The sequence below is a fragment of the Molossus molossus genome, unplaced genomic scaffold (genome assembly GCF_014108415.1).
Source record: "Molossus molossus isolate mMolMol1 unplaced genomic scaffold, mMolMol1.p scaffold_m16_p_13, whole genome shotgun sequence".
NCBI lineage: Eukaryota > Metazoa > Chordata > Mammalia > Chiroptera > Molossidae > Molossus > Molossus molossus.
In genome coordinates, this window is record NW_023425348.1 from 90,045,751 (window position 1) to 90,073,248 (window position 27,498).

Genomic DNA, 27,498 nt, shown 5'->3' on the forward strand with positions numbered 1-27,498 from the left:
CTCACCCCCCATATCCAATCCTCCAGCAAGTCCCATTGGCTCTACCTTCAACACGCATCCAGGTCCTGACCTCTTCTCCCACCTCTACTGCTATCCAGCTGGTGCCAGCACCACCACTCTTGCCTCGGTTAGAGCAGTGGCCTCTGTACTGCCCCTCCTTGACCCTGACCTTACAGTGTCCTCATCCCAGCAGCAGGGTGCTACTATAAGCAGCCCTACTGCTCCTCCACTCACACTCTCCCACAGTATTCCAGCTTGTGCTAGTCTCAAAGTCTTTCAAAACCTACCAGCCCCGCATGATCTCCTTACCTGTTTGATTTCACCTCTTCTGCTGGCCCACTCTGCTCCAACTACACTGAACTTCTTGCAGTTCCTCAAACATCCAGTCATGCTCCAGCTTGGAGGTTGTGCACTAGCTGTACCCCCTACCTGAAGTGCCCTTCCCCCAAGTATCCTCATGACTTGCCCCCTCATCTCCTTCAGATCTTGACTCAAATGTTACCTCATGTTTGCCTTTCCTGAGCATCCTGGTTAAAACTGTAAACCCGCCCTGGCTGGTTTGGTTCAGCGGTTGGAGTGTTGGCCTGTGGACCAGAGAGTCCCTGGTTCGGTTCCCGCTGAGGGCATGTACCAAAAAAAGAACTAAAAAACCTAAACTGTAAACCCTGGCCTTTCCTAACCTCCTTCCCTGCTTTATTTCCCCCATAGAACCTATATCATCTAATGTATTATGTTTTTTACCTATTCATTTAATTATCTGCCTCCTCCTAGTTCTACGAGAGCAGTGTATTTTGTTTGTTATTGTTTTCTTTGCTGCTAGACACAGTGCCTAGCATATGGTAGGCATTCAGCAAATGTTGCTTGAGTGCCTGTTTTGGGGTCACCCCTGCCCTGATCACTGAAGGTGGGATAATGAGCAAAACCTGAGAAAGTCTATGAAGCTGAAGTCCTGGGCAGTGTTTCTCCCATTTTTGTGTGTCCGATCCTACCTGCAAAGGTCTCAGAAGCAAATACTCTGGCTTGGATTTTAAGAATGGACCCCAGGGTTAGTGCACAAGTTCCCTGGGTAATTCTAATGAAGGTCATGTGGCAGTCACATTTTGGTTGACTGGAATAGACTGAAATACGGTCCAGGATGCCTAGGGTCTCATTTTCACAGCATCTTCCACTCTTCATTAAATAGTTGTTACATGCCTGTCTCCTCTCTAAACAGTGCTTTGGACTGCGGTGGCATCTTGCTTTTCTCTGTGGCTCTGCTCTCAGCACAGTGTAGGTGCCAGTAAAAATGTTTATTGAGAGAGCCAAGGAATGGAGGGTGAATGAATGGTAACAAGATGAATACATGACTAACAGGACTCTGGTTAGAAAGGAATTTCAAGCTCAGATCTAGGTGGAGTTTCCAAAGACTTTCCCTGTGCCTTGGCCAGTTAGAGCGTCACCCAAACACCAAAAGGTTGTGAGGTTGCAGGTTCAATCCCTGATCGGGTGCATGCGGGAGGCAACCCATCCCTGTTTCTCTTACATTGATGTTTCTCTCTCTCCCTTCCTTCCTCTAAAATCAGTTATAAAAAAGTCTTCCCCTGTGCCCTGACGGTGTGGCTCAGCGCTTGAGCATCAACCCATGCACCAAGAGGTCACCGGTTGGATTCCTGGTCAGGGCACATGCCCAATTGTGGGCCCGGTCCCCAGTGGAGGGCAGGCAGAAGGCGGCCAACCGATGTTCTCTCTCATCGATGTTTCTGTCCCTCTCTCCCTCTCCCTTCTTCTCTCTCTAAAATCAATAAAGAAAAAGAAAATTTAAAAAGAGATTTCCCCTGTGCCCCAGGGTTGCCGGAGGGGCTGGTACTTCAGAGGTCGTGATGTTTTGGGTGTCTTTGAAGGTGGCTGCTCCGGGCGGGCGGGGCCCCAGAGATGCTGAGCGCCAGGGTTGCGAGCTCACCCACCCGACTGCCCAGAGCGCTACTCTCAGCGCGGCGCAGCCGTTGCCATAGCTACAGATGCAGCCTGGCGAGGAGGGGGCGGGCCCGGGGCTACGTCATTCTCAGCGCGACGCTGCTCTGAGACTCCCGCCTCTTTCGGCTGCGAGACCCTCGGCCCGCCTCTTCAGCTCTCCACCTGCACGCCTCCCCCAGCTTCCCCGCTCCCCCGCTGTGCGCAGGCGCAATGTCCACCAGAGCGCGCGGGGGAGTCCGTGAGGCGCATGCGCGCTGTTGGATCCACCGTCGCTCTACTGTCGCCGCTGCCACCGTAGCTGCTGTTGCCGCCTCCCTGCCGGCAAGTGTGGGAAGGAGGAGCTGAGGGCCGCCGCCACCGTTGCCGCCATGGGGGTGAGTGAGGCAGAGAGGAAACGCGAGGGCCCGGAGCGCGCCCCGCTCTACTCGCTCCCTGTGCCCCCATTGTTCCTGAACCCCCCCTCACGTGACCCCGACCCCCTCCGGCCTCACGTGACCCCAGCCCCCAGGTCACCCGACGCCCCCATTCTAAGTGTCCCGGTGCCCAGCCCAGCCCGGGAACCGCCTGGGGAGCCCCCTTCTCCGGTCCCCACCCCCTCGGGTGCCCCCGCCCTTCGCGTCCGCCCCGTCTTCCTAGCTGACCTGTTATCTTCTTGGCCTCCCCCTCCCCCCGCGCAGATCTTGGGGTAACCCCCCGTCCCCAGAGGTCACTGTCACCTGGTTGTCATTGGCTTTGAGGCTTCCCACATCTTAAGTCAGCCCTGGCCTGGAGGTAGCCGAGGCCCAGAGAAAAGAAGGCACCCAGCCAAGGTCACACAGACAGTGACTGGGGGCCAGACCCCAACTCCGGTGTCCCCAGTGCCCTGCCGCTGCGCTTCCCGTTACACGGATTTGCAGTAAAGCCGGTTCCCCTACTCCCTTTCGAAACCTCTCCACCAGGTTCCTCCTGCCTCTACAACAGCCTCTTCCTTCCCAGCAGAGGCCGTCTTCACGGCCTCCTAGATGCAGTGAGGTGGTGCTTCTCATGACCTGAGTTGTTGGCAGTCTTCGTACTGCAGGTGGCTGAGCAGGGGGGGAGCAGGGGCCGGTGAGCAGGGGCCGGTGATGGCCCTCGCCGGGTGGCACCTGCTCCGTGCAAGGCCGCCTGCAGGTGTACTTGATGCCCTTCTCTGGCGCGTGCTGACCGAGGGTTGGCAGAAGTTATGCACATGTTTCTGTGAGTTCATCTTCCTAAGTCCCAAGTGGAGTAAGTAGCATCAGTCACTCTCCTGGAAATGTAACTGGCCCTTCCTGGGTATATTATTAATTTTTACATGGAATTTCCCCCATGTTTAGGGAGTGGGGACTTTGGAGCCAGAGCTGCCTCAGTTCAGCCCCGTTCACTGGCTGGCAGTGACATGTCCTTTGTGAATTTGAATTTCCTCATTTATGTGACGAAGATGATGGTACCGTCCCCTTAGGATAGATGTAAGGATTAAGTGAGATAGTGGATGTAAATAGTGGCTGATATTTTTGTCTGTATTCTCAGACTTTACTTCAGTTATCTAAAATAGATTTGTGCTATTTTTACTTTTAACCCATTGGGTCTGTCCCTACTGTTATTAACCTAGTTTTTTTTTTTTTTTCTCATTCAAATAGTTATTGACTGAACAAATCAATTTGTTAGACAGAAATAGTTGTCTAATCCATGTCAAAGCACTTTATGTAATCCATGTCAAAACACATTCGTCATGTTTCAACAAGGAATTTAGGACACTGCATTTCATATGTAGAAAGTCAAGTCTAGAGACTTTTGAGTTATTTAACCTAGACTTGGGTGAAAGGTCCCAAACTCAGCTCTTGTTGAAACTAAATAAAACCTGTGTGCCCAGTATCACTCGTAAGTATCTACCCAGCATCAGCCACTATAGACTGAGCAGAAAACAAGAAGCATAACATGCCATTCTGGTTCAGTACTTCCTCGTTGGCTGAGTTGAATTAGCAGGCCTCAGAGATACTGTGACCCTTGCTTCCTTTAGGGCCCCAATCTTATTAGTCATACTTTACAGACGTGTTTTTCAGAATGGCCCCTACCTAGTCTCTTCTGACCTAAAACTCACTGCAAAAAAAACAGATTTAGATTTTCCTCTCTGAAACAGACCTGGACCCCTGTCATTATCCTCATTCTTCATGGGTGGATGATCATCATAGTGGTCAGTTTCCAGCTCCATTTGCCAGCCTGACCTCAAGCTGAGGGAGCGGCATCAGACGGAGCACCATTCTCCATGTTCTTTAGGCCCTTGCTGCCACACATGTATTGTCTCAGTTAGAATTTAGATGTCTCCCACAAAGCATCCAAGATCTGAAAAGACCCTCTGTTTTGGGTCTTTTCAGATCTTGGATACTTTGTGGGTTGGGGACATTAACACTGAATATCTTGGAGATGCCAAATTTCTTTTCTGAAAGGTACTTCCTGCCTCCATCTGGGTGGGGTTTTTTTTGTTTGTTTGTTTTATTCTCACCCAAGGACATTTTTCCATTTTTTGTTCAGATAGAGTGGGAGGGAGAGAGAGGAAGAGAGAGAGAAACATTGACGTGAAAGGGACCCATCGAGTGGCTGCCACCCGCACGACCCAACCAGGGCCAGGGACAAACTGCAACCGAGGTTCGCGCCCTTAGCAGGAACCAAACCCAGGTCTTTCTGGACCACAGGCCAACGCTCTAACCACTGAGCTAAACCAGCTAGGGCCATCTGGGTGTTTTTTATTTCTTTAAATTTCTTCATGTCAGAACTGGATATGGAGATACTACTTTAGTAGAAATAGCAAGGAGAGGAGTTTCACAGCTGCATGTGAAAACATTTATGTCATACTTTGTAAGTGTTATATACATGTAATTGATGTAGTAGTGGAGGAGCATGGACTCTAGGGTTCAGACCTGGAGTTCAGTCTTGGATGATTCTGTTTTCTGAGCGCTGAGCAAATGAAGCAGATGTGACCACTACCTCATGGAGTGTACGGTCTGGTGGGAGTGGAAGGAGGTATAATAGGAAAACCCCTTTGAGAACTCTCTGACCCCGAAAGTTATCTTACCTCTCTATGCCTGTTTTCTCATGAAAGAAGTGGGCACACATACCTTGCTGAGTTATTGTGAAGATTAAAATAAATCGTCTTTATTAAAGCATTAGCAGAGTGTCCGACACTAGTGGGTCCTTGTTAGCACCATTTTATAGATGAAGAAATTGAGGCTCAGAGAAACTGAGTAACTTGCTGAAAAGAGATTAAATAACTTGTCCAAAGTCACACAGCTACTAAGTAGAAAAGCTGAGAATCAAATCCAGGTCTCTTGACTCAAATGCCCACACTCTTTATTATATAGAGCTCCCTTGGGAAAGACACTCAACCACAATGAGCTTTACTGTTCACTGTGCTTATTTCCTATTTTAATTAGGAGAATGTTTCTGTGCCCTTGCAGGATAGTCTTACCTCCACAACGTAGGGCAAAGCTAATTGGAACAGTAGGAGACCACTTTCCTTAGTGTGTGCTAGGTTTGGGGAGGAACCCCAGCCTGTCTGGCCCAGCCTGCTGCAGCCTGCCTCATACCCCGTGTCCAGGCAGCAGAGCGCTTAAGGGGCTCTTTCATTATCTGCAGTCTGGGGTCATGGCAGTTCCAAGCCTCACGCCAAGGATTGCCTGGCTCACCTGTTCCCCTTCATGAATGAGCCTGAAATCTCCTGCAGGCCTGAGGTTGGCCCTCCTGCTGCTCGTGCTTAGGAATTACCTCATATGCTTAAAAATGAGATCCTATGGAGGAAACCCATGTCTCAGTGCTCCCTGAGTCCCCGAGTCACGCTTTCCTTCCTGCGCCTTTGATCCTTCAGCTCTGTATCATGTTAAGAGGGAGCTAGTGTGCTGGGTGGAGGAAGGGAGCCTGCTTCTGTGCGAAGGTGTACTGTCTTCTGACCTATCCTTACAACTGTTTTGTGAAGCCAATACTGCATTCCCATTTTTCTGGAGATGGAGTTCTTTCACAAGTCATGCAGGGGGTGGCGGGAGGAACATTGGCCTGGCCTGATTGAGCTCATGTTCTTTTTGCCCCATCGCACAGCCCTGGGACCTGTCTCAGGTTTCCCTGTTCCTTGCCCCTTGGAGATGGGGCTTGGGGTGGCACTGTGTTGGCATGTCATACCAGCCATTACCAAGCCAGAAGGGTAATGAAAAATGAATTGCTGAATAGCTGCCTTGAGGGCTCTTGAGGTTTCATCTTAACCTTAACCTTGGCCGGGCTGAGAAGGTCTTTGACAGTGACGTAGGCTCTCCCAGTGGGAGATAGCATGGCTGGTGGAACAAACCCTGAATCTGCAGCCCAGCTCCTGGGATTGAGTCTCCCCTCTGACATTTACTCTCTGGGGAACTTGGAACGAGTCACACCATTCCTTTGAGACTCAGTTTCCTCATGTGTAAGGGAGATCCTGTTTTCTGCTCTGGGGATAGAACCAGATAATGTTTGTGAAAGCACTTTGCAAGCTGAATGTATCTCAGTGTTGCCTGGAACCCAGATTCCTAAAGAGAAAGATGGATGCTCTAAAACCTGTATGTGGTAGAGAGGGATTAGTTCTGTGTCCAGATCCCAGCATTATGAAGACAGTTTGTTCTCTTTTGCTTGTTCCTTTCTCTAAAGAGGTGAGACTGGGATCTATCCTGGCTTCCAGCATGGTGCTCAGCCTGCCAGTAGCAAATAGCTGGTGTCGGATGAGTTTATACCTAGAAAAACAATCCCTGTGAGTTCCTGGTGTCTGAACTCTTGCCTCCTGGTAGCTTGAAGTAGGAGTTGAGCAGTGTTATTTCTGAGGGAACCGAAGTTAGAATTTATCCTAAGAAACTTTCCCAGCAGCTGTTTTTTCAACTCATCCTTTCCTGGGGCCAATCAGTGTTCATGAAGTTGTGATTGGAGGTAGTAGAACCTCTGGTGAGCTCAGAGCCATCTTACTAGTGACTTTAGGGTGCCTCTGGACTCAGCTGGGTGGGCAAGCACCTCCAGGTGTGTGTGCTGCTCTGCTTCTTGGGTGTGGGAACGAGAACTATCATTTATTGAGCACTTGCTATGTTAACCCTCACGAGCCTAACACCTTCAGGTATGTATTAAGGGCCCTACTCATTAGATGAAGAAAGGAGACTGTGTTTTGTTCGAAGACCACAGACTGAAGAGCAGAAAGAGGCTTTGGATGAGATCTGTGAGAGCTGGGCTCTTTCCCTGTGTTACCAGCTTTTTACAGGAGGACGAGAGGGTCCATTTAGGCCTGCGAGAACCCCACATGAGCCTCAGAATAGGATCTGCTTTAGATGTAGTTGTGTGCAGTTTGCCATTTGCCACTCTGCAAGGACAGCCTTCCTTTGCTCCTCTCTGCTGCCTATGTGGCTGCAGTTTGGCCTTGTTGATCACATGTCAGCATGGCCTCTGTCCCTTGGTGAACCCCTTGAGGGCCTTCATGCTGCCCTGTCACTACTAGGTGCCCCGTGTGCCTGCCACTTATTGGCCTTGATTGAGCAGCATTTCTGGGGAATGGCTCTGTCTCCTTAAGCCAGAGTGCCTTGGCCCTAGCTGAGAAAGGGGCCCAGCTCCCAAAGGGGCTGCCCCAGGCCAGAGCTTTGTCTCCTGAAGCGGGAAGACACTGAAAAGGCTTTGAATAAACTTATACTTAGGAATCACTGTGCACAGCTACCTCAGATGCCATCTTCTCCCTGAAACATGCCCTGAATGTGTCTAAAATTAGTGCTCTCTTCTTAGGAGGGAATGGGTGAGTGAATTTTTCTTAGGCATCTGCGGGGGGGCAGGCTCTGCTGCAACTGTTGTCTCATGCTATCACTGGGTCCTCACAGCGACCCAATGGCCCCAAGGGTTTGTACTCTTCCTGACAAGGAAGCTGAGAAGTCTAGTGACGCTCCCAAGGTCTCAAGACCAGAACATGCTTGGGTCTTCCCCACTGCAGCAAATATGTGGCAGCCAGGATTGGAAGGAAGTTCCAGCTGCTAAGGCCAGGTCTGTGGACAAAGGGACAGACCTTTTTGTTTCTCAAAGGGAAAGTCAAGCCTTTGGTTGGCCACAGCCCTTCAAGCCAACTTTGCCTTTCTCTGTTGCAGAGGAAGTCAAGCAAAGCAAAGGAGAAGAAGCAGAAGCGGTTGGAGGAGCGAGCAGCCATGGATGCGGTCTGTGCCAAAGTGGATGCAGCCAACAGGGTAACTCTCCCCTCCTTCCCAGTCCCTTCCTCCTGCAACTTCTACTTGGTTTTTAATTTTACTTCTTTTGGCGCCACCGTGTGGCAGAATTGTGTTACTACCTACCCACACCTTTGCTGCCCCCTTGCCTGGGGAAAATGAGCCCAAATGAGCCTGGGAGAGTTTCCAGGTGGGCCAGCAATTGGCCCACATGTGCAGGGAAATGTGGATTCAGATGGAAGTGGCTGCTCCTCTCTGTGGGTCTTCTTACCAGTAGAAGAGGATCTGGAGAAATTGTTGTTAGGATTTTGCATTTTGGAGAAGAAACGTCCCTCATAAAATGTGGTATAATTTTCTTATTCGTTCCTTCAAGTATTTTTTGACTGCCCGTGAAGTACCAGAAGCTGTTCTGGGACCAGGAATGTGCAGCCACCTGGTTTCAAGGGGCTGCAGTCGGGGGAGGAGTAGCCGTGAACCTGAGCGCCAGATGGGCCCGGATTTCAAACTGAACCAGAGAAGTTCTGGTCATCCTTCTCACCCTCTTCATATCCCATTTTTTGTTGTTCTTTTAGCCCAGTCAGTAAACAGTCCATATTTATAAGGATGTACTCGGGGATGTGACTTTCCATTTTGGGTTTTGACCAGGTGAGATTAGTTGGGGGCGTCTTAGAAGTACACAGGTGGATCAAATGGCCACTCTTCTTCTTCGGGCAGGTGAGCAGGGAGGGGATTGTATGTCCATAGGCCAGTATTAGTCTTAGGCTAGTGGAGTCTCTTCCTGTCCTGTCAGATGACCTAACTTAACTCTCTTTGGCCTCCTTATCAAAGCCTCCCTGTTACATGTGATTTCCGAGCTGAGGCAGGTGGGCAGTCCATGTGAAGGGCGCCCCTGGGCCCAGGAATTAAGCTTCTCAATGTGGGTCTGGCCAGCATTGGACTTTAGGGCAGAGCATACGACTCTGCCACACATGTGTTTGTACTACTTCTCTTTTCTTTCCCTCCACAGCTTGGAGACCCTTTAGAGGCTTTCCCGGTGTTCAAGAAATATGATCGAAATGGGTGAGTGTTCAGCATTCCTAACTTTTGTCTCTGAGTGTCTTCAGGAATTCACCTTTACAGAGTAGGCTTCCTCAGACTCAAATTTTCTCTCTTTTTTTTTGTTTTTCTTTGGTAGGAAAAAGTAGAAAAGGTGGTTAGTGCTCCATTGATATAAACCCCAGTTAGGGTGACAAAGAAATCCATAAATGAGCAAAGATTGCATAGTCTCAGACTGATGTCTCTAGGATTTGTTATTCTCTCTGGATAAAGAATCATAGAGCTGAAACTTGAAAACTCATGTGGGCTGACTTGTTTTATACAGGGGAAATTGAGGCCCAGCGAAGTTGAATGAGATTTCTGAGCTTACAGTGTTTCTCTCTAGCAGCCGAGGGGGCTGTTTTTTCTTTTTAAATATTTTTTTATTGATTTTTTTTTTTTTTTTTTAGATAGAGGAAGGGAGAGAGAAAGAGAGAGAGAGAGAGAGAGAGAGAGAGGGAGAGAGAAACATCAATGTGAGAGTGAAACACTGATCAGCTACCGCCTGCATGCCCCCTGCCGGGGACTTGAGCTCACAACTGGGGCATGTGCCCTGACTGGGAATCAAACCGGTGACCTTTCGTTGCATGGGGCGACACCCAGCCAACTGAGCCACACCAGTCAGGGAGGGCTTTTAATTCCAATCCAGTGCTCTTTCCTGAGTGTATAGTGTAATATTAAAAGCCACTTACTGGCTTTGTGACCCTGGACAAATTACTTAACCACTCTGTACCTCAATTTTCTCATTAGAAATGGGTGTAATAATATATCTTCCTAATGGAGTCATCAGGAGATTAGATGTAAAACATTAGTGCCTGGAGCATATTAAAAGCTAGATCAGTGTTAGCTGTTACTACTGTTATGACTAATCCAATTTACTCTAGGTTCTGGATTAAAGCCCTTTTGTCCTCTTGGTTTATAAAATAGGAAGCGTACTTTGTTTTACCAGAGATGTGTTGGCTGAGGGGAAAACGGGGCTTATGATTTTAGAGAATCACAGCCATGGGTTTGACTCATAACTGTGCTCATTTTTTAATCTGTTAAATGGAGTGAAGATGCCAGACTTGCAAGGTTGGTTTGAGGAGGAAAGGAAACAAATCCAGCTTGTCAATAGCTGCTGGTATGAGCACTCTATTTTATTTTTATTCATTTATTTTTTACTTTGATCATTATTCTTTTTTCTTAATCCTCATGTGAGGATATTTTTCCATTGATTTTTTTTTTCCTTTATTGATTTTAGAGAGGAAGTGAGAGGGAGAGAGAGATCGAAACATCAGTGAGAGAGAACATCAATTGGCCGCCTCCTGTATGCCCCCCACCAGGGATCAGGCCCGCAACCTGGGCATGTGTCCTGACCAGGAATTAAACCAATGATCTCTTGGTGCATGGGTCGACGTTCAACCACTGAGCCACACCGACCATACTCCATTGGTTTTTTAAGAGTAGAGGAAAGGGAGGGAGGGAGAAACAAAGAAACGTCGAAGTGAGAGAGATGCATTGACCTGCTGCCTCCCGCACAACCCCGACCAGGGCCAGGGATCGAACCTGTAACCCAGGTACATGCCCTTGACCAGGAATTAAACCCTTGACCCTTTGGTCCGTGGACTGATGCTCTAACCACTGAGCAAACCGGCCAGGGCTGGTATAAGTATTTTAATGAACAAGATAGACAAATGTAAATATATGAATCATGAAACAAAGACTAGTAGGCAGCACTGTATTTGCTTTTCATAGCTATGTCTGAATTTCATAACATCACATTAATTTATTCATTCTTTCTGTTTATGATCAGATGCAGAACATTTCCTCTGGTAGCTTTGTTATTCAGCTCCTAGGGAGGCGTTTGACATAGCTCAGAGATCCCTTACTGTGATAGCTCTCAGTGCTCCATAGTCTGCATTCCCACCGACCTCCAGAAATATGGAGCAGCTCTGAGGCAGTCGTTGCCAGCGACTCTGGGCGCCTTCGGTGCCTGGCATTGTGTGTGTGTGGCTGTGATCCTGCGTTCATGAACTTAACTCAGATTAGCGGAGCATTTGTACATGCAGACCACCCTTGGGAAAATACAAGCTAAGACGGATGTAGTGCTGTGTTTGGGCATTTCTGACTACCACGTGGTCACTATTTACCAAGAAAGGAAGAACTTTCAGAGCCAGGAAGTTCCAGATTTACAAGGCTGAGCACACGTGCAACTCACATGGTGTGCCAGTCAGCAAAGGTGAGGGTGGGAACATCCTCTGAGGGGTCAGGTCAAAGGTCACTGAAAGGTACGGGGTGGGTGTGGGAGCTCCATAAGGAGTTGGAGTTGCTGACCTCAGTCCCTTCAGAATGTGGCACTAACTAGAGAATGTGAGCTCGCATTTTGGCCAAGGCATTGAACTGTGATTTACTTATGTTTCATTTAGAAGTAAATAGCAGGTTGTGATACCTAATGCCTACAGCGTTTGTTAGTGTAGGAAAACGGTGTGGGGTTGGGCCTGTTCTACTGTTTGGTCAGCTGAGAGCGCGCGGGGGGGCAGGCAGCACTCCTCGGAGGGTTGTGGGCCAGTCTTCTTGGAGGGCCTGAGGTCACCCAGATGCTTTCAGAGGAGAGTGGTAGATAAGAAGAAAGAGGTCCCCTGGGAGCCCAGTGAGGAGTCCAGTTCAGAATTAAAGCAACTGGAAAAATGCCTAAGGGCAGGAACTAAGGGAACAGAGAAGACTTCCATGTTTTAACCAAGTACAGAAGAGAGGGCGCAGAGCAAAGAGGTAGCAGAGGGACAGAAGTTTATAAGGAGCCGAGTCTGATAAGGGCCATGCAGGGGAGGCAAGAAATGGGACTTGTGGTCAGGTGGTGGGCCTGTGATGACAGTTGTGGAACTCGCCCTGAAAGGCTTGGTTCCTTCACAGGCACCTTCTACAGTCTCGTCTGGGAACAAGGCTCAGCTTGGCTTTTCTGTGTAGGTTAGCTGAGGTCAGGCACCTCACTGTCTGGTCTCAGGGCAGCGGGCAGCACTGGGCAGGGCTGGCTTCAAATGCCTCCTTTTCTTCTTCTCAGCTTAAACGTCTCCATTGAATGTAAGCGAGTGTCTGGACTGGAGCCAGCCACCGTGGACTGGGCCTTTGACCTGACCAAAACTAACATGCAAACCATGTAAGCACACCTGACCACAGGGGTCTCTTCCTCAGGCTGGCTCTCCTCTTCGAGTTCCCGATCCTGACTGCCCCCACTTTCCCAGGTATGAGCAAAGCGAGTGGGGCTGGAAGGACCGAGAAAAAAGGGAGGAAATGACAGATGACCGAGCCTGGTACCTCATTGCTTGGGAAAACAGTTCTGTCCCTGTTGCCTTTTCTCACTTCCGGTTTGACGTGGAGTGTGGGGATGAAGTCTTGTACTGGTAGGAGCACCGGCTTGGTGTGCGGTGTGGGGGGACACTGGTGCTGCTCTGGGCACTCCCGCGGGGACACAGTCCTGTTTGAGTGCCTGGGCTGCCAGGGGCCACAGGCTCCTCTGACCGGCCCTGCAGTCTCGTCATGCTCATGTCTACTTTCCTCACCCAGCTACGAGGTGCAGTTGGAAAGCAAGGTGCGGCGGAAAGGCCTGGGGAAGTTCCTCATACAGATTCTGCAGCTCGTGGCCAACAGGTAAGGCCACTCGGTGTGTCACACAGCTGGAAGGAGCTGCCTCTGAGGTGTCCGCTGTTCTGTGAGCCTCTGGAGGACAAGGCTTACAGGAATGTTTTGGAAGAAGGGCATTTAGAACCCCCTCAGCAAGCTATTCCCTGTTCTGCTGTGACCCTGGATTTTGTACGTTTGCCTCAGTGCACAAAGGGGATGCGGAGAGGGAGTGGAGAAGTCAGTCCGGTGGGGGCTACTGCCAGTGCAGCCTCAGCCCCTAACAGAGAGAAGCCCTAAGTGCTGTGGGCTCCCCAGACGGGCTGGAGTCGGGGCTCAGAAGTGCTTTGGAGGGGCAGGCAGAGGCATGAGGTGGGAAGCACAGCCTAGCATCTGTCTCTTTCTGCAAGGCATTCTCTCTGCTTCCTTCTCAGCACACAGATGAAGAAGGTTATGTTAACAGTATTTAAGCACAATCATGGCGCCTACCAGTTCTTCAGAGAAGCACTGCAGTAAGGATCTGGGCTCTGGTGTGGGACTTCCTGCCCCACTGCTTTATTCCTGGTCCTGGCCCCTGTTCATCCTGACACCTGAGCTCCCAGTCCAGTGGTTGTGAGGGTTAGGGATTGGTGGATGACCTGGTAGTGCCCTCTGGCTTGGTCTCCTGCCCTCCTGCACCCTTAACTCCTCGGCGTCTCATGAGTGTGGCTGGTGGAAAAGTTCTTGGGTCAGGGAGGAAGGTAGTCAGTTACCTGCAACCAACCCTTTCCTCCTGCCTGCCTTGCAGATTTGACATCGACGACTCTTCCCCCAGCATGTCTGGTTGCTGTGGGGAGGACTGCTCCTACGAGATCCTGAGCCGAAGGACCAAGTTTGGGGACAGTCAGCATTCCCATGCGGGTGGGCACTGTGGTGGCTGCTGCCACTGAACTCCCAAGCCAGAACACTCTCTCCAAGGCCTGCCCTCTCCCCTGGTCTCATGCCACTTGCCAGGTGCCTTCAGAGCTGTGGCCTCCTCAGCCCTGCATGTGCCCGGCTCTACCCTGAGATCACAGAACCCTGGGGAGGAGTGGTCCGAGCCGCCCCTCCTCCTTTCTCCTAGAAGAGCAGTGCCAGGAGGGAGCAGAGAGGAGGATGCTGAGGGAAGAGCTGGTGGAGGCTGGGCATGAAGTCATCCTTGCACGGAGGCTGCCTTCTGTCTCCACTCTTGCGCCCTTGAGCGTGAGATTCCCTGACTTCTCTGTAGCTGGATGCCTGACAGCCCCCCTCCCCCCACACACACCTGGACAAATGGAGTGTTTATACCCACCTTTATGAAAGTCCTGGAGCCCTGGATCAGGGTCTAGCTGGTCCTCAAAGAGGAATGGACTTGGTGTAAGGTCTGGACATAGAGTGACTTCAGAGAGACTCATGTTTCGTGGATGGAATGTTCTGATGGAGACAGTGGGATGGTCTTCTGTGCTGCAACACAGGGAAGCAAGGGAGCTCTTTCAGCTGTGCTCTTATGATGTACAGTTAGAGCGGAGCCATCCAGGGGACCAGCGGACTCTGGGACGAAGGTTGCCTTCCTCCGTCGCTGTCAGTGAGGGGCTGAGAGGAGCAGGAAGAAGGTGTCCAGTGGGGCCGCCATCGCTTCTGTGGGTTTTTGGACTTTGCTGCATTTTGGACTTAGCTGCATTCTAAGCTTAACCTCTTGATCTTATGGCAGTGGCTCGAGTTTTTAATTCACAGGAAAAAGCCAGAGGTCCTGCCTGTTCCTCTCCATTGCCCATCACTACTCTTTCTCCCCTGCCTCTCGCCCCCACTCCAGATACCTCTGTTCTTATTCTCAAGTGGGGAATAACATCAGGGAGCCCCTTGTCTTCCCCAGAAGACCTCTCGTTCTTGGCATAGTCAGTGCCGCTTCCTCTCACGTCTTGGTGCTGACAGCTCTCTGCAGGCGGGGCATCCCTCGCTCTTCGGAGAGCCCCCAGCCAGCAGCAGGCGCCCCGCCTGCACTCCTCAGCCTCGCCCCTCGCCGCCTCAGTGAGGCCCTAGTGCCACTGCTCTGGCCGCGCTCAGGCTGCAGCAGCCCGCCTCGGTGGCCCCATCAGCTGCTTTCCTCTCTCTGGGATCACCCTGTGGCAGCAGGCTAGAGCAGGGCAGCGGAAGGCCTTCCTCTTCTCTCATGGGGTAGAGAGGGTGTGGGGTCGGAGCTCACACTTGCCCTAATCTCTAGGCCTTGTGTCCCCTCCAGGGGAAAAAATGACCAAACCCTTATCCAGGAAAAAGCACCTAACGCCTCCCCTTAGACATCCTTGAGCTTTGCTTCAAGGAGTGTCTTAAAGTTCTAGCCTTTGTGAAGTTGCTCTCCTGGAGGCTGTGGGTCCTTCTGACCTCAGAGTCTGCTCTCAGCCCACCCTCTGCCCTGACTCGGGCATCTTTGCTGATGGATCTCCCCGGAACTGTTCTTGCTTCTCCCTCGGATTCCTGCTGGTGCTGGGGTCTGTGCACATGGCCTCCTTTACCCAGCCCAGCCCCCATGAGTGCTCATTGCTCTTGACCCCGCCAGCCAGCTGTGAGACGGGTCACTCCCTTGGAGGGGGCCCTGCAGCTTTACACTGGAATAAACCCACTCATGTCCTTGTCCTGCTGGCTCCCAGGGGGGTTTCCTGAGGGGAGAGAGTTTCAGTTTCTGGGAGGACATTGGTGGGCTTCCAAGAATCATGGAATGACAGAAGCATGTTTAGGAGGAGTGTTTCCTCTGATCCCTGTCTCTCAAAGGACACAGAATGATAACTATTTATTGTCTTAGATCATGGATTTCTGATACCTCCCACTCAAGGGGACCAAAAGGAACCCCCAGTGTAAATCCCACATAAGGTGAGTTCAGTGTATATTGTCTCTATAGTCATTGGACACGTGGCACCGAATCCATCTGGGGCGCTTGGTGGCATGCCCTGCTCGCCCAGCCTCTGCTGGTCACTTCCCGAAGGGCTGCCCTGGAGGTTGGGGCTGGGGCGGGCGAGGCGCTGCCGAGACCAGCAGGTCACTCGTGGGGGTGAGCCCGTCAGTCCTCAGCCGCCAGTCCCCCCCCCCCCCCCCCCGGGCTTGGCCGTGAGACACGTAGCAGGCCTTTAGCAGACTCTTGTTATTGTTTGTTTGGGGCACATTAAAATATTTTTTAAGGTTTTTCTTTTAGTTGTGTTCACTCTATTTCAGGTTATTTTTGTTGATGTCAAATGTGCATATGACATGTGTATGGTATTTAACCCTTTGTGGGTTTTTTAGAGGAAACTTTGAAGATAAACTCCTCCTTGATATATATTTTTTCTTTAGCAACTTGTTATCACTGGAATCAAAGGGGAAAAGTGATCTCTTTTTGCATTGGTTGTATTTGTATGTCACAAATAAAAGCTACTTTGTTCAGCTGCTGGGATACTGCCTGATGCTGGGGTACCATGGACAGTGTGGGCTCGGGGGACATCGGGATCTTCAGACTGCCCCAGAATTGGGCCTACCCCCTGGGAGGCATGTAGCTGTGATGGCCCTGCCTCCCTTCCTGTGAAAGAAGCTTCACGCCTGACAAACCTCGGGGTGTCTGGGCAAGCAGCCAGAGGTGGAAACTGAGACCAAATGCATGTGTTTTGCCACTTCCCAGAAGCCCTGGGTAGAGGTCAAAGGTCTGAGGGGTGCCTGCTTTGTATCCTGGAGAGAGAGTCCCAAGCCAGGCATTGTGACCCCTGACATCTGCGGCTGAAACAAATTCCAGTGCACTGTGTGGGAGTTGAATTGATGAGTGTCGCTGTTTCTTCCCTTCCTTTTACTTCATCAGGTTACTCAGAATATTCTTTGTGTCTTAAAAAGATTCCACCCCCTCTTCCCTCCACTCACAAAAGGCGGAGGCTCAAAGGAAGGCTAACTCTGGTAAGGCCTGACAGGGCAGAGAAGTTATGAGCTGGGGGGTTCTGTCCAGCCCCTCAAGTGTGACAGATGGAGCCATGCAGCTTCTCTCCCAGGGGCACTGCTGCCAGCCCTGGCCCAGGGTGAGCTGGGGGAGAAGCAGGAAGTGGGCTGGGAGGTAGGGCTCAGAAGCACTTCCTGTGGACACTGAGGGGCTGGTCGGTCACGCCCCTGCGTGGCGATCACATCTGGAAGGTGAAGAGGGCAGCTAGGATGGAACTCCCAAGCCACATGGCTGTTTGTGCTCTGGAGGGCCAGTTACCTGGGGAAAGAGGAGCAGGGTGGCAGCCTGTTGTGGCCTCAGCCATGTGGGCAGGGGCACACCCAGGCATGGTTTGTGCAGCTGTCTTATCTGCGAGGCACAAAGAAGGGCATCGCCGTCCTTGGGAAGGTGAGAGAGCATTTCACTGGCTAATTATACAGTAGATTTCTCATGTGACAAAAGTTCTTGTTCCTTGAAAGCTGTTTTAATCACAGGCAGGAATTCCTTGGAGTGACCATCCCCTTGCCACAAGTGAAAAAGGCCAAAGTTGGAAAGGGTGGGACCTTCCTTCACCATCTGCGCCCTCCACCTTCCTAAGTGTCCAGGGCCCCTCTGGTCCTCCACAATGGCTGCCTTTGTGGCTGCCTCCACCCCTCCCTACAGCTGCAGCTCAAGTTTCTTTGCTCCAGGGGCACTTCCGGAGATGCCGCACCTTCAGCAAGCAGGTGGAGCAAGGGGTGCAGTTGCTGGATGAGTGGTCAGAGCCTGAGCTGGTTTCCCCAGTGGAAGAAGCCTGGGCTCCAGATGGTTTCGACTGCCAGGCTTTGAAGGTGATCTGCTCACACAGGGCAGGGTTAGTCCTTTCCAGTACTTCTGCACTGCCTGAGGGGGGGGGGTCTGGGCAGATGGGGAGGTGCTGGGGGTGGAGCCTTGGCAGCCCAAAGCTGACCTGTTACTATTTGATGAGCCCCTGCCATGCAAGTGATGACTCACACTCAGTGCTCCTGTGTGCTGGGCACAGTGGGATACTTGCCGGCATTAATCCTTCCATCCCAGTGGTCCTGTTCTCAATTTAAAGGTCAACTGAGAGTCCCAGAGTGTAAAGTCACTTGTTCGTGGTCAGTGGCAGAGCCAAGATTTGAACCCAAGGTAGGCGGTGTTACCCATTCGACCGTTAGGTGACCTGCGGCTCAGAGAGCTCAGTACCGCAGCAGCAAGCCAAGGCACTCCGCTTTCTGCCCGCCCCGCAGCCCCTCCAGCTCCCAGCTGCCTCCCCCACAGAAGCTGGAGAGGCTGGGTTTCTGCTTCCTGAGGAAGCACCTTATGCCCCCATACTCCCCCAACGAATGGGAGGTCCCCCTCCTCCTCCCCACCTTGATCTTCATGGTGCTAGGGGTCAGCGCAGTGGTCCCCTCCATCCAGTCTGCAGTGCCCCGGCATATGGCTGAGCCCCAGACAGGACCTTGGCGCATGTTGATGTCACACTTCATGATGGAGTTCTGGTTGTCTGCTGATCCTGGCAAGGCAGAGGCACCTGCTGGTCTCGAGGCCCTGTTTTCCCCCAGGGAGGCTGCTCTCACCTGAGAGGGGTCACTTCTGTCCCATGCAGGGGCTGCCAAGAAAGATGGGGATGAGTGAGAGGCCATTGTCAAGAAGTGGCTGCCTCATGAGGCTTACCCACAAAGGAGGGTTGGAAGAGGGTCTTGGGACAGGGGAAGTGCCTGTGGCCAGTGATGACAGCTTACCTGTGCAGATCATTCTCCAGAGAGGAGGAGGTGGCAGCCATAGCAACCTCCCGTTCAGAGCCCAGGGCCATGTACCCCCGCTTTCCCTTGATGTAGCTGCATGATGTTCCGATCGGCTGGGTGGGGGAGGCAAGGGTGATTAATTAGGGGAGAGGCAGGCTGTGCCCCTGACCTCTGCCGGCTCCTCTGGCTTCAGCACCTGCTTCCCAGCTTTGCCCTCTCTGACTCAGGCCCTGTGAATCCCATCACCTGGCTAGGAAGGCAGAAGAGCATCTGTGGGAGCCCCCCACCCCACACCTGCGTGGACTACATTTCCTGGATTCTGCCTGTGTGGAAGGAAGTGGACGAGGGGGACATGTCAACCTGAATGGGGGCGTTAGCAGTCCCTGCTGTGAGATCTGAACTGTACGAAGAACACTTGCAGGGGCGTGGCAGGGAAGGGGCTGCCCCTGCTCGGGCTGAGACCGCCGCACGGTGCTCCTGTAGTCCACGCCAAGGCTGGAGGGAGGCGGCCCTGAAGGAAAGGACCAGGCTCAGAAGGGCCTGGGGCCTCCCATGGGATGGGGTTGGGGGCCTGAGCTTGAGCCCAGGTGAGGGAGCAGAACTCAGCTGGCTGCAGCTGCCCCTGGGGACGGGCCCTGCTCCCCCACCCCACAACTGTTAGCCCCAGGGCCCCGGAAGAAGAAGGGTTGGTGTGTTAGGCCCTGTGCTGAGGTGTGGTCCTGCCCTGGCACCGGAGGGCCCTGCTGCAGGGAGTGGGCCTGGAGGTGGCTCATCTACCCCAGCCCTTACCAGTGGTGACGAAGCCACACTCAGTGAGAATTTTCATGAGCTAGTGAGGTCCCAGCTCACCAGGTCCAGGCGCTGGGTGCCGAGGGCCGCGCACAGCCCTCAGGTGGGCCCACTGTGTGCCGCCATCGCGAGTCCAGTGTGATGCCTGGGCAGTGGGTCCCACAGTGGCTTCAGGCTGGGGGGGCAGCCGTGTCAGTGTTGGAAACCGAGCAGGAAGAGGTGTGGGGGTCCAGAAATGGAGCTTTCTGGGGGCCTAGTCGTGAGATGCGATGTTCAGAACAGTGAAAAGGAATGGGGGACTCACCTTGGGCTAGGGGTTGGAGAAAAGGTCAGGGGTCCTGAGACAGACAGAGGTCCTGAGGGCTTAAAGTTGCGAGTGCAGGCTGGGAGCCCAGAAGACAGAGGAGCCCGGATGTGGGGTCACAGAGGGCGGGGTGAGCTGGCAGCCAGGGGCACGCAGCACAGCGCAGGCTTGCCGGCCGCCTGCTGGCAGCAAGGGTGGAGGTCTGGAACATGACCTGGTCATCGTGCTGTTGGCTCGGGCTTGAGTGGGACCTTGAGCAGCGCCTGGGCACATTCTTGCCCACATATGAGTCCTGACCCATGTCCACCATGACACCCCCAGGGGACACAGGGCGGCGAGGCAGTCCAGCCTAGCAGCCCGCCCCTCTGGGTCTCAGCTGACCCATCTGTACCACGGGGGCAGGAGTGGGGCACGCAGACAGATCTGGCAGCTTCGGGGTGTGCGTGGGTCCTGCCTCTCCAGTGAAGCCAGCCTTGGCCGAGCCTGAGTGGCTGTCACACACGAGCAAGGTGATTTCCTCCTTGTTACACATGGCTGCTGGCTGCTGACTGTGGGTTGCAGGCCGGAAGGGGTTAACCACCACCTGGCTCCCTGTGGGCTGACATCCCCCCAGCCCACATCCTCCCTGTGCCTTGGCAGCCTACCTTTTCAGGCTCTGCAGGACCCCTAGGGCTCTTCCAGTCAGGACAGCAGGACAGTGGGACGCAGCACCCCCATGTCCTGCCTTTGCACCTCTTCCATGTCACTCTTCCCGACAGCTGCATCAGGGCCCACCCCCTGGACTTCAGGAGCCTGGGGACGCTGTGGTCCAGGAAGAGCTGATGCCCCCTCAGAGACCCTACATTACCCCAGTCCACCACCCCAGGGGCTCCTTCCTCCCTGTCGGGGACATCCCAGACCAGTGCCAGCTCAGTTTCCCAAACCTGCCCTTCTCTTCCAGCGAGCTCAGCCCCTCCTGTCCCTTCCTCTTGCCGAACTTGGCGGAAATTTCCCCATTTGCAGATGTTGGAGCTAAGGCCCAGGTGAGGAAGGGGAGGTAACCCAGGAAACCAGTATTGGACCTGCAGCCAACCCTCACCCCCCTTCCCCACCCCACCCCACCCCTCTTGAACCCTCCTTTGGACACTGGGCCCTTCCTGAGACTCTACTAGGGCTCCAGCTGCTACTCACAGCCAAGGAAGACAGCCCCCCACCCCAAGGCCTAAAGAGAGTCCTAGGTGGGCTCCTTCACCCTGCAACCTTTCCCATGGCCAGCCCCAGGGCTCAGTGCTTGGCACCCACATGATGTGCCAAGGGAGTCTAGGCCAGGTGGGGAAACTGGAGACCCCTAGCTCAGGTTCGTACCAGCTCTGTGTCAGATGCTCTGGGAGGTGCAAACCAGAAAATGTGTGTGGGGGGGGCATACTGAGGATTTCTACTTGCTGGCCCCACAGCATGGGGCTTTGGCCCCTCCCCAGGACTCACAAGCTCCATATTTGGACAGAGCAGTTGTTTCGCCGGAGCCTTAAATAGACAGTGCCAGGCCTGAGTTAGGAGGGCACCCAAGTATGGCCAGTGGTTCTGGGGGCCAGCTCTGGGAGGGGGCACCTGGGATCTTCCCAGTCCATAGTGACCATCATGGCCTGGGTGCCTGGATGGTGAAGCTGGTCTCAGGAGTAGGGACCGGTTCCCCTACCATACCCACTGCCCCGGTCAGGGAGGGGAGGGTTGGGGACAGCTTGGGCCTTTGGGTCAGAATCATCGGGAACCAGGCTGGGACCTCTAGGCCTCCCCCTGGTGCAGGGAGAGACTCCCAGCGATCAAAGCATGGTGGGCAGTGTGGGCTGGGAGGGTGAGCAGACCGGCTGTCAGGGTGTTAGAGAAGATCCCTGCCCCGCGGAAGCCTGTTCAAGGTCCCTCCTCCCAGGGAGTCTGTCACCCGTGGGGCAGCTGCCCTCACTGGACCAGTGAACTCCGCTCTTCTCACTGCGTACTCTAGTGTGCTAAAAGTGCCCCTGTGCAAGCTCGGAAAACGCAGGGAAAACGACCTCCAATTTTCCCACCACCATCTAGACAACGCCACTGTTCGGTTTATGTGTCCTTCCAGTCTTTAATCTATGCACATTTATTTCTCTAGGTTTTGTTTTTTGTTTTAGAAAAACAAGATCATATCACACATTGTTTCCCTTGTTTTCTCTTATCTGTTCTAAAACTTTTTAAACTGGTGTAGCAGGCACACAGAAAGTTGTGAATGTCCAGCCACTCTTGATGGAATTACCTCTGAGTGAACACATTCACGTAACCATAACCAGCACCCAGATGCCCCATCAGGCCTCTCCCAGTCCCTGTGCCTTCCCACTCCCTCCAGGATCCCTACTACCTGTCACACCCCACCCCAGTCCTGCTGCCCTTTATGTAAATAGGATGTACAGTCTGCTCTTACATGTCTGGCCTCTTCTACTCAACATCGCCTGTGGAAAACATTCTTGCAGGAGCTATCATTTATTCGTTTCCATGGCCAGACAGTTTGGTTGCATAAAACACCACAGGGTGTCCTGGCCAGTGTGGCTCGGTTGGGCAGCATCCTGTGCACCAATGCTGATTCGATTTGTGCCCAGGTGGAGGCTCAATCCCCAGCTGGGGCACGCACAGGAGGCAGACGATTGATGTGCTTTCATGTCAATGTTTTTCTCTCTCTCCCTATCTCCCTTCCTTTCTCTCTAAAAATCAATTTAAAAATCTTTTAAAAAATACATATTTCTGCCCAGCCGGTGTGGATCAGTGATTGAGCATTGACCCATGCACCAAGAGGTCGCCAGTTTGATTCCGGGTCAGGGCACATGCCCAGGTTGTGAGCCAAATCCCCAGTGGGGGGCATGCAGGAGGCAGCCAATTAATGTTCTCTCATCAATGTTTCTATCTCTTCCTCTCCCTTCCTCTCTCTCTAAAATCAATAAAGGGAAAAATGTAAACAAACAAACCAAAAAACAGATTTCTGGGTCCTCCTTTGCAGATGGTCTTGGAGATCAGTTTTTTTTTTAAAACACCACAAGGTGCCCTACTGTCTTATTAAAGGCCTGTCCCTGCTTTTTGGGAGGCGTGGGCTGCTGGAGGACTCGGGGCAGAGCAGAGACGGTAGTATTAATTCCACAGATCTAGGTTCAAACCCTGCCCTGGCAGTTATAGCCTCAACCGTGATACTTAACCTCTGCCAGCCTCTTTCCTCCTCTCTGATGGGGTCTCTGAGAGAAGCCACAGCTCAGGGTCATGACAAAGCCCTGGGACAGAGCACCTATATGCCTCCTCCAGAAACGTTCACTCCCTTCTTCCAGCCTCTGGTGAAGGAGATGAACGTGGCTTTCTCCAGGGAGTATCCCAGGGAACCACAGAAAGGCCTTACTTGGCTGTGCTCTAATCTGGGCATTATTACTTTGTTCATAGGACAAAGGCTTGACAAAGCCCAGTAGGGAAGTAGGGAGGTCCCTGTCCCTTCACCTGGAGGCAGGCAGGTGGGGCCTGAGCCTCCCAGCCCTGAGCCCCTAGGCTGTGGCCTTTGAGATGAAGAAGGCAGATTTAGAAGCATCTGTCCTGGGCTATTTGCCAGAGCCCCAGGCAGGGTGAGAGCAGGGAGCCCAGATAGCGGGTGGGGGGTGGGGAGGCAGGGCTGAGAGAGCTGGACTTTACAAATACCCATGAGTGTGGTGGGGGAGATGGGGAACCTGGGGGAGGGTTGAAGGCGGGCCCTGGGTAGTTTAGGGCTGGGAAGCCCATTCCTCCAGAGGAAGCTCAGCACAGCCCTCCCCTTGGGGCATTCACTCTGGGTCCATTGCCTCCTTTCTGTGAGCCCCCCTCCCCACACCCATGGGGCTGAGTTTTCTCCAAAGTTCTTGTGTTCCCAGTCCCTCACCATGGCACCTCACCCCACCCCCTGCCACAGCCTTTGATCCTATTGCCCACAATATCAAAACTGGAACTTCTGGAAATTCTTCTCCAGAGCAGCTTGTGTGATGGTTAAAAGCATGGGGTTTGGAGCAGATAGACCTGCCTGGGAATCCCATCTAGGCAGCCCTGTAGCTGCATGACCTTTGGCAGGTCACCCAGTTCTCCAGGCTTTTTCCTCCTTTGTAAAAAAATTTGAGCCTGGCTGGTGTGGCTCAGTGGATTGAGTGTTGCCCTGAGGGCCAAATGGTCTTGGGTTCGCTTCCTGGTCAAGGGCACATACTTGGGTCACAGGTTCGATCCCTGGCCTAGGTCGAGGTCCAGTGGGAAGCAACCAATCAATGTGTCTCTGTCACATTGATGTTTCTCTCTCTCTCTCCCTTCCACTCTCTCTAAATATCAATGGAAAAATACCCTCAGATAAGGATTAACAACAACAAAAATAGCATCTCCCTCATAACTTTAAAGATGAAGGTGGAATGAGACTATACAGGTAAGACCTGGCTCAGTGGCTGGCTCCTCACCCCTTTCCTGTTTGCCCTATACCTACTGTTCAGTGTCCTGCAATTCATAAATGTCTGAGTGTCTGATGTGTGCCAGGCCCTTTGGAGACGGTGGCTAATCAGACACAGGCTTTGCCCTCAGGTGGCCCCAAGTGTACAGATGGAGACCGACCCTATGGATATGGTATCACAGGGGCTGGGGTGGCCAGTGAAGGCTAACTGACAAAGTGCCACCCCATTACTTCCCATCACACCATGGCACTCCCAATAGCTTCTCACTAAGTGCTTGTTTATTGTCTCTCCCCTCCAGAATGTCAGCTCTGTGATAAGGGAGTCCTTGGTCACCACAGATCCAGAACAGTTCCTGGAACACGGCAGGGGCCAGTAAAGATTTCTTGAATAAAGTAAGCTGTATCAGTAAGTGGAGGCCTGGAAGTAGGAGTTAAGAGTAGTGAAAAAGGAAGCTAGGCAAGAGTTGAAAAGTGGCCCTGGCTGGTTTGGCTCAGCAGTTGGAGCGTTGGCCTGCGGACCAGAGAGTCCCGGTTCAGTTCCCGCTAGGGGCAAGTACCAAAAAAAAAAAAAAAAAAAGTTGAAAAGTGTTCTAGGTAGATACAAAGAAGTTACAAAGAAGCAAAAGGCTTGGGGCAGGGCAGGGCGGGGTGGAGTGGGAGGGGGAGGACCAGTGAGCAAGGAGGGAGGTGTGGAATATTTAGAGATGAGGCTGAAGAGTGACATAAAGAAATTGGGACTTTGTCTAGTAAGCAGTGGGAACCACTGAAAGTAGGTGTACAATTTGGTTAGATTTATCTTGAAAACAAAGGAAGGGAGGGAGGCAGGAAGGTTGGTTGCCACAGACAGGAATTAGAGAGGATAATAGCAAATGAGGAGAGTGAGTCCAGGTAGGACCTCCTGTCAGTCGCCCCGGCCAGAAACACTGGGCTTGGCGAAGAGGGGGATTTCTGGAGAGAGGTGAGTACTGTGTGCATGGAGGGAGGAGTCAAGCGCCGCCTAGGCCTGGCCCGCGGCTCAGGAGGTGGGAGTCCTGTGCACCCAGAGGTGGTTGGATTCGCGGCCACATGCCCAGGCTGCAGGCTCGATCCCCGGTAGGGGGAGTGCAGGAGGCAGCGGATGGATGTTCGCTCCCACACCGATGTTTCTCTCTCTCTCTTCCTCTCTAAAAATGTCAGTCAATAAAATAAAAATCTTAAAAAAGAAAAACAGCGCCACCTAGGCTTCTGACTTACGTGATAGCGTGACCACAGGTATCACTCAGGAAGAGGCCACTCAGGAGGCGGAGCATAGCTCATGGGACACCCCTGTGCCCCGCCCACCGGTGGTAGGATGGCGTCGATTGGCTGTTTCGAGGAACGCGCCCGAAACTGACCAGGGCGGGAGGGAGGTGCGGCCTTTCGTCACTTCCGGGGTCTTTCCCGGCCTCCCTAGCTCCGGAAGTTCCGGCCGGCGCCATTCTGACTTCCCGACCTTGGGCTCCGGCTGTCTGCTGTCCGCAGTCCGTTCCGAGCGGTCATGTCTGCGCTGACGCCGCACCTGCTCAGGGCCCTAGCCGGCCCGGCCCGGCGGCTCTTGGTGCCGCGTGCCCAGATCCATTCCAAGCCCCCGCGGGAGCAGCTCGGCACCATGGTGAGGAGCGGGCGCCCCGGTCCCGCGACGGGTTCGGGGCGGCCCGGCCGCGCACTGCACCTCGCGGCTCGCAGCTTGGGGGGGCCGCGGTGCTGCTTTGGGCGTGTCTGGAGGGCGCAGGGGCAGTGCCCGGGCCGCAGTGGTTCGGTCAGCCCTAGGATCTCGGGTCACAGCCTGTCAGTCGGTTCACTGGGGTGTCTGACGACTGTACACGCTACCGCTATTCATTTCTAGGGAAGGGGAGGACAAGAGGACCCCGGTAGGTGTTGGTAATTCCCAGAAGTGTGGCAGGGTTTAACCCTGAGAGGCAACGTGCTCCTGTGGCGCAGTTACACATTCATTGCCTCGGGCAGAACCGGCCTTGAACGCAGGGCTTCAGAATCCAGGGACCTGGAGGGTGGTGAGAGCAGAGCCGGAGGTCCTGCGATTGAGATGACAGTGAAGATCATCGCAGCTGACGTCCTGAGAGCCTGCTGGGGTGCCAGGCACTGTGCTCAGACTGCTGTGCTGGTCTCGTTCAGTCCTCCCAGTGACCCCGAGACGAAAGCTATTACCTCCATTTCATGGTTGAGGAGCAGTGTACTGACTGGTCAAAAGTCACCCCCTTCACTGGCATAGAAGGAATTTGAACTCACGTGAGACCCCAAGTTTTGCTGTGATCTTAACTACAAGGAATATGGAAATGGTTGTAGAAAGTCTTTTATCCCTAACCCCAAAAGTTGTGTAGCAGTCCTGGAAAGGAGATGGGAAGAGAGGGGTTTTTATAGCAAGGAAGGGGAGGTGCATTTTTACAGGTATCGGCCCGTGCAAGGTTCCTGGGTCCCAACAGACCAGCTATAAACAAGTTTAAATCCTTGTTGCTGGCCCTTCACTTTATCAGCTGATGGTGGATTTCTCCATGGGTTGTAATCCAGGCTGGCCCCCGCTTCCATCTTCGACCCTTTACCTCAAGGCCTACAGTGGGCCTTGGATCTGCTGTGTTCCTCCTCTGCAGCCTGAGTCTTCACTCCGTGAGGGGCTTTTGGCTGCCTGGGAAAGCTGCTCAGACAGCCAGAAGCCTGGGGGATTCCTTACTCTGGGGCTTCCTTCTTTCTCGTACTCTGTGTAGGACATCGCCATTGGGCTCACCTCCTGCTTCCTGTGTATCCTCCTGCCGGCGGGCTGGGTCTTGTCTCACCTGGAGAGCTACAAGAAGCGGGAGTGAAGGGGGCTGTCCCCTCCCTCACCCTGTGACCTGACCACCCCCCCACCTGTCCTGATCATGTCTGCTGCATTCCTGGCCGGCCTCCCCTGGATCATATCCTTCAGTTACAGTGACCTCTTCTGCAACCATAACCTCTTGATTTCTTCATTGTGATATCCTGGGACCACATATTTTGGTTTATAAGGCCCTGCTTGGTAGGACCCACTTTGTAACAATAAAGACTATTTAAAACTTGCTTCAGAAACTCATCATGCCTTTGACCTGGGCTTCTGCCTCCATACTTGAGCTGAGGTTGGTGTTGGGTGGGGGTGGGAAGAAGAGGGCCTGGCTGGCCTCATGTGCCCGCTGTCTGGCTGTCCAGTAGGTCACGTGTGCTTGGCCATTCTCCCTGCTGTAGGGGAGCGCTCTTTTCCTTTGCATGCTTTCATGTGGTGAAATGTTTTTCGGCTACTTGGGAAAACAAAACCTGTTGTCGCTCGACAGCCTTTTGTGCTCACCTTTTCTAGCACCCTTGGTTGTGCCAAGCTCGAGGCAGTGTGTGTTATGTCTGTCTCTCCTGTTGGGGCCAGCCTTCCCTGTCCTCAGTCGTTGGGCTCCAACCACTTCTCAGGTGTTGCTGCCCTTCCTAGTTGGAGGGTGGGGCACTTTACA

General features: G+C 52.9%; 2 protein-coding genes across 3 annotated transcripts; both read left to right on the top strand.

Annotated features, from left to right (window-relative positions):
• The first annotated feature begins 2,231 nt into the window (after positions 1-2,231).
• On the top strand, positions 2,232-15,881 carry NAA40 (N-alpha-acetyltransferase 40, NatD catalytic subunit). 2 transcript variants are annotated; one of them, XM_036259887.1, is made up of 9 exons: positions 2,232-2,327; positions 8,073-8,168; positions 9,154-9,206; positions 12,259-12,354; positions 12,440-12,598; positions 12,762-12,845; positions 13,250-13,327; positions 13,603-13,715; positions 15,610-15,881. In XM_036259887.1, the coding sequence occupies exons 1-9, from the start codon at positions 2,322-2,324 to the stop codon at positions 15,663-15,665; spliced, it is 741 nt and encodes a 246-aa protein (XP_036115780.1). In that variant the 5' UTR covers positions 2,232-2,321; the 3' UTR covers positions 15,666-15,881. The 2 variants fall into 2 exon arrangements, with proteins under 2 accessions (XP_036115780.1, XP_036115781.1); XM_036259888.1 differs by lacking the exon at positions 15,610-15,881 and having other exon boundaries at positions 13,603-14,025.
• Positions 15,882-25,459: 9,578 nt separating this feature from the next.
• LOC118628022 (cytochrome c oxidase subunit 8A, mitochondrial) lies at positions 25,460-27,082 on the top strand. Its single transcript, XM_036258688.1, has 2 exons — positions 25,460-25,643; positions 26,752-27,082. Exons 1-2 carry the CDS (start codon positions 25,530-25,532, stop codon positions 26,845-26,847), a joined length of 210 nt encoding a protein of 69 aa, XP_036114581.1. The 5' UTR covers positions 25,460-25,529; the 3' UTR covers positions 26,848-27,082.
• Positions 27,083-27,498: the final 416 nt, after the last annotated feature.

Bases quoted from the DNA above. Each gene is read 5' to 3' on its own strand.
- NAA40 (XM_036259887.1), top strand. The intron at 9,207-12,258 runs GTGAGTGTTCAG...TCTTCTTCTCAG, and splicing joins AAGAAATATGATCGAAATGG to CTTAAACGTCTCCATTGAAT. The intron at 12,599-12,761 runs GTAGGAGCACCG...TTCCTCACCCAG, and splicing joins GGGGATGAAGTCTTGTACTG to CTACGAGGTGCAGTTGGAAA.
- LOC118628022 (XM_036258688.1), top strand. From the start codon at position 25,530: ATGTCTGCGCTGACGCCGCACCTGCTCAGGGCCCTAGCCGGCCCGGCC. The intron at 25,644-26,751 runs GTGAGGAGCGGG...TACTCTGTGTAG, and splicing joins GGGAGCAGCTCGGCACCATG to GACATCGCCATTGGGCTCAC.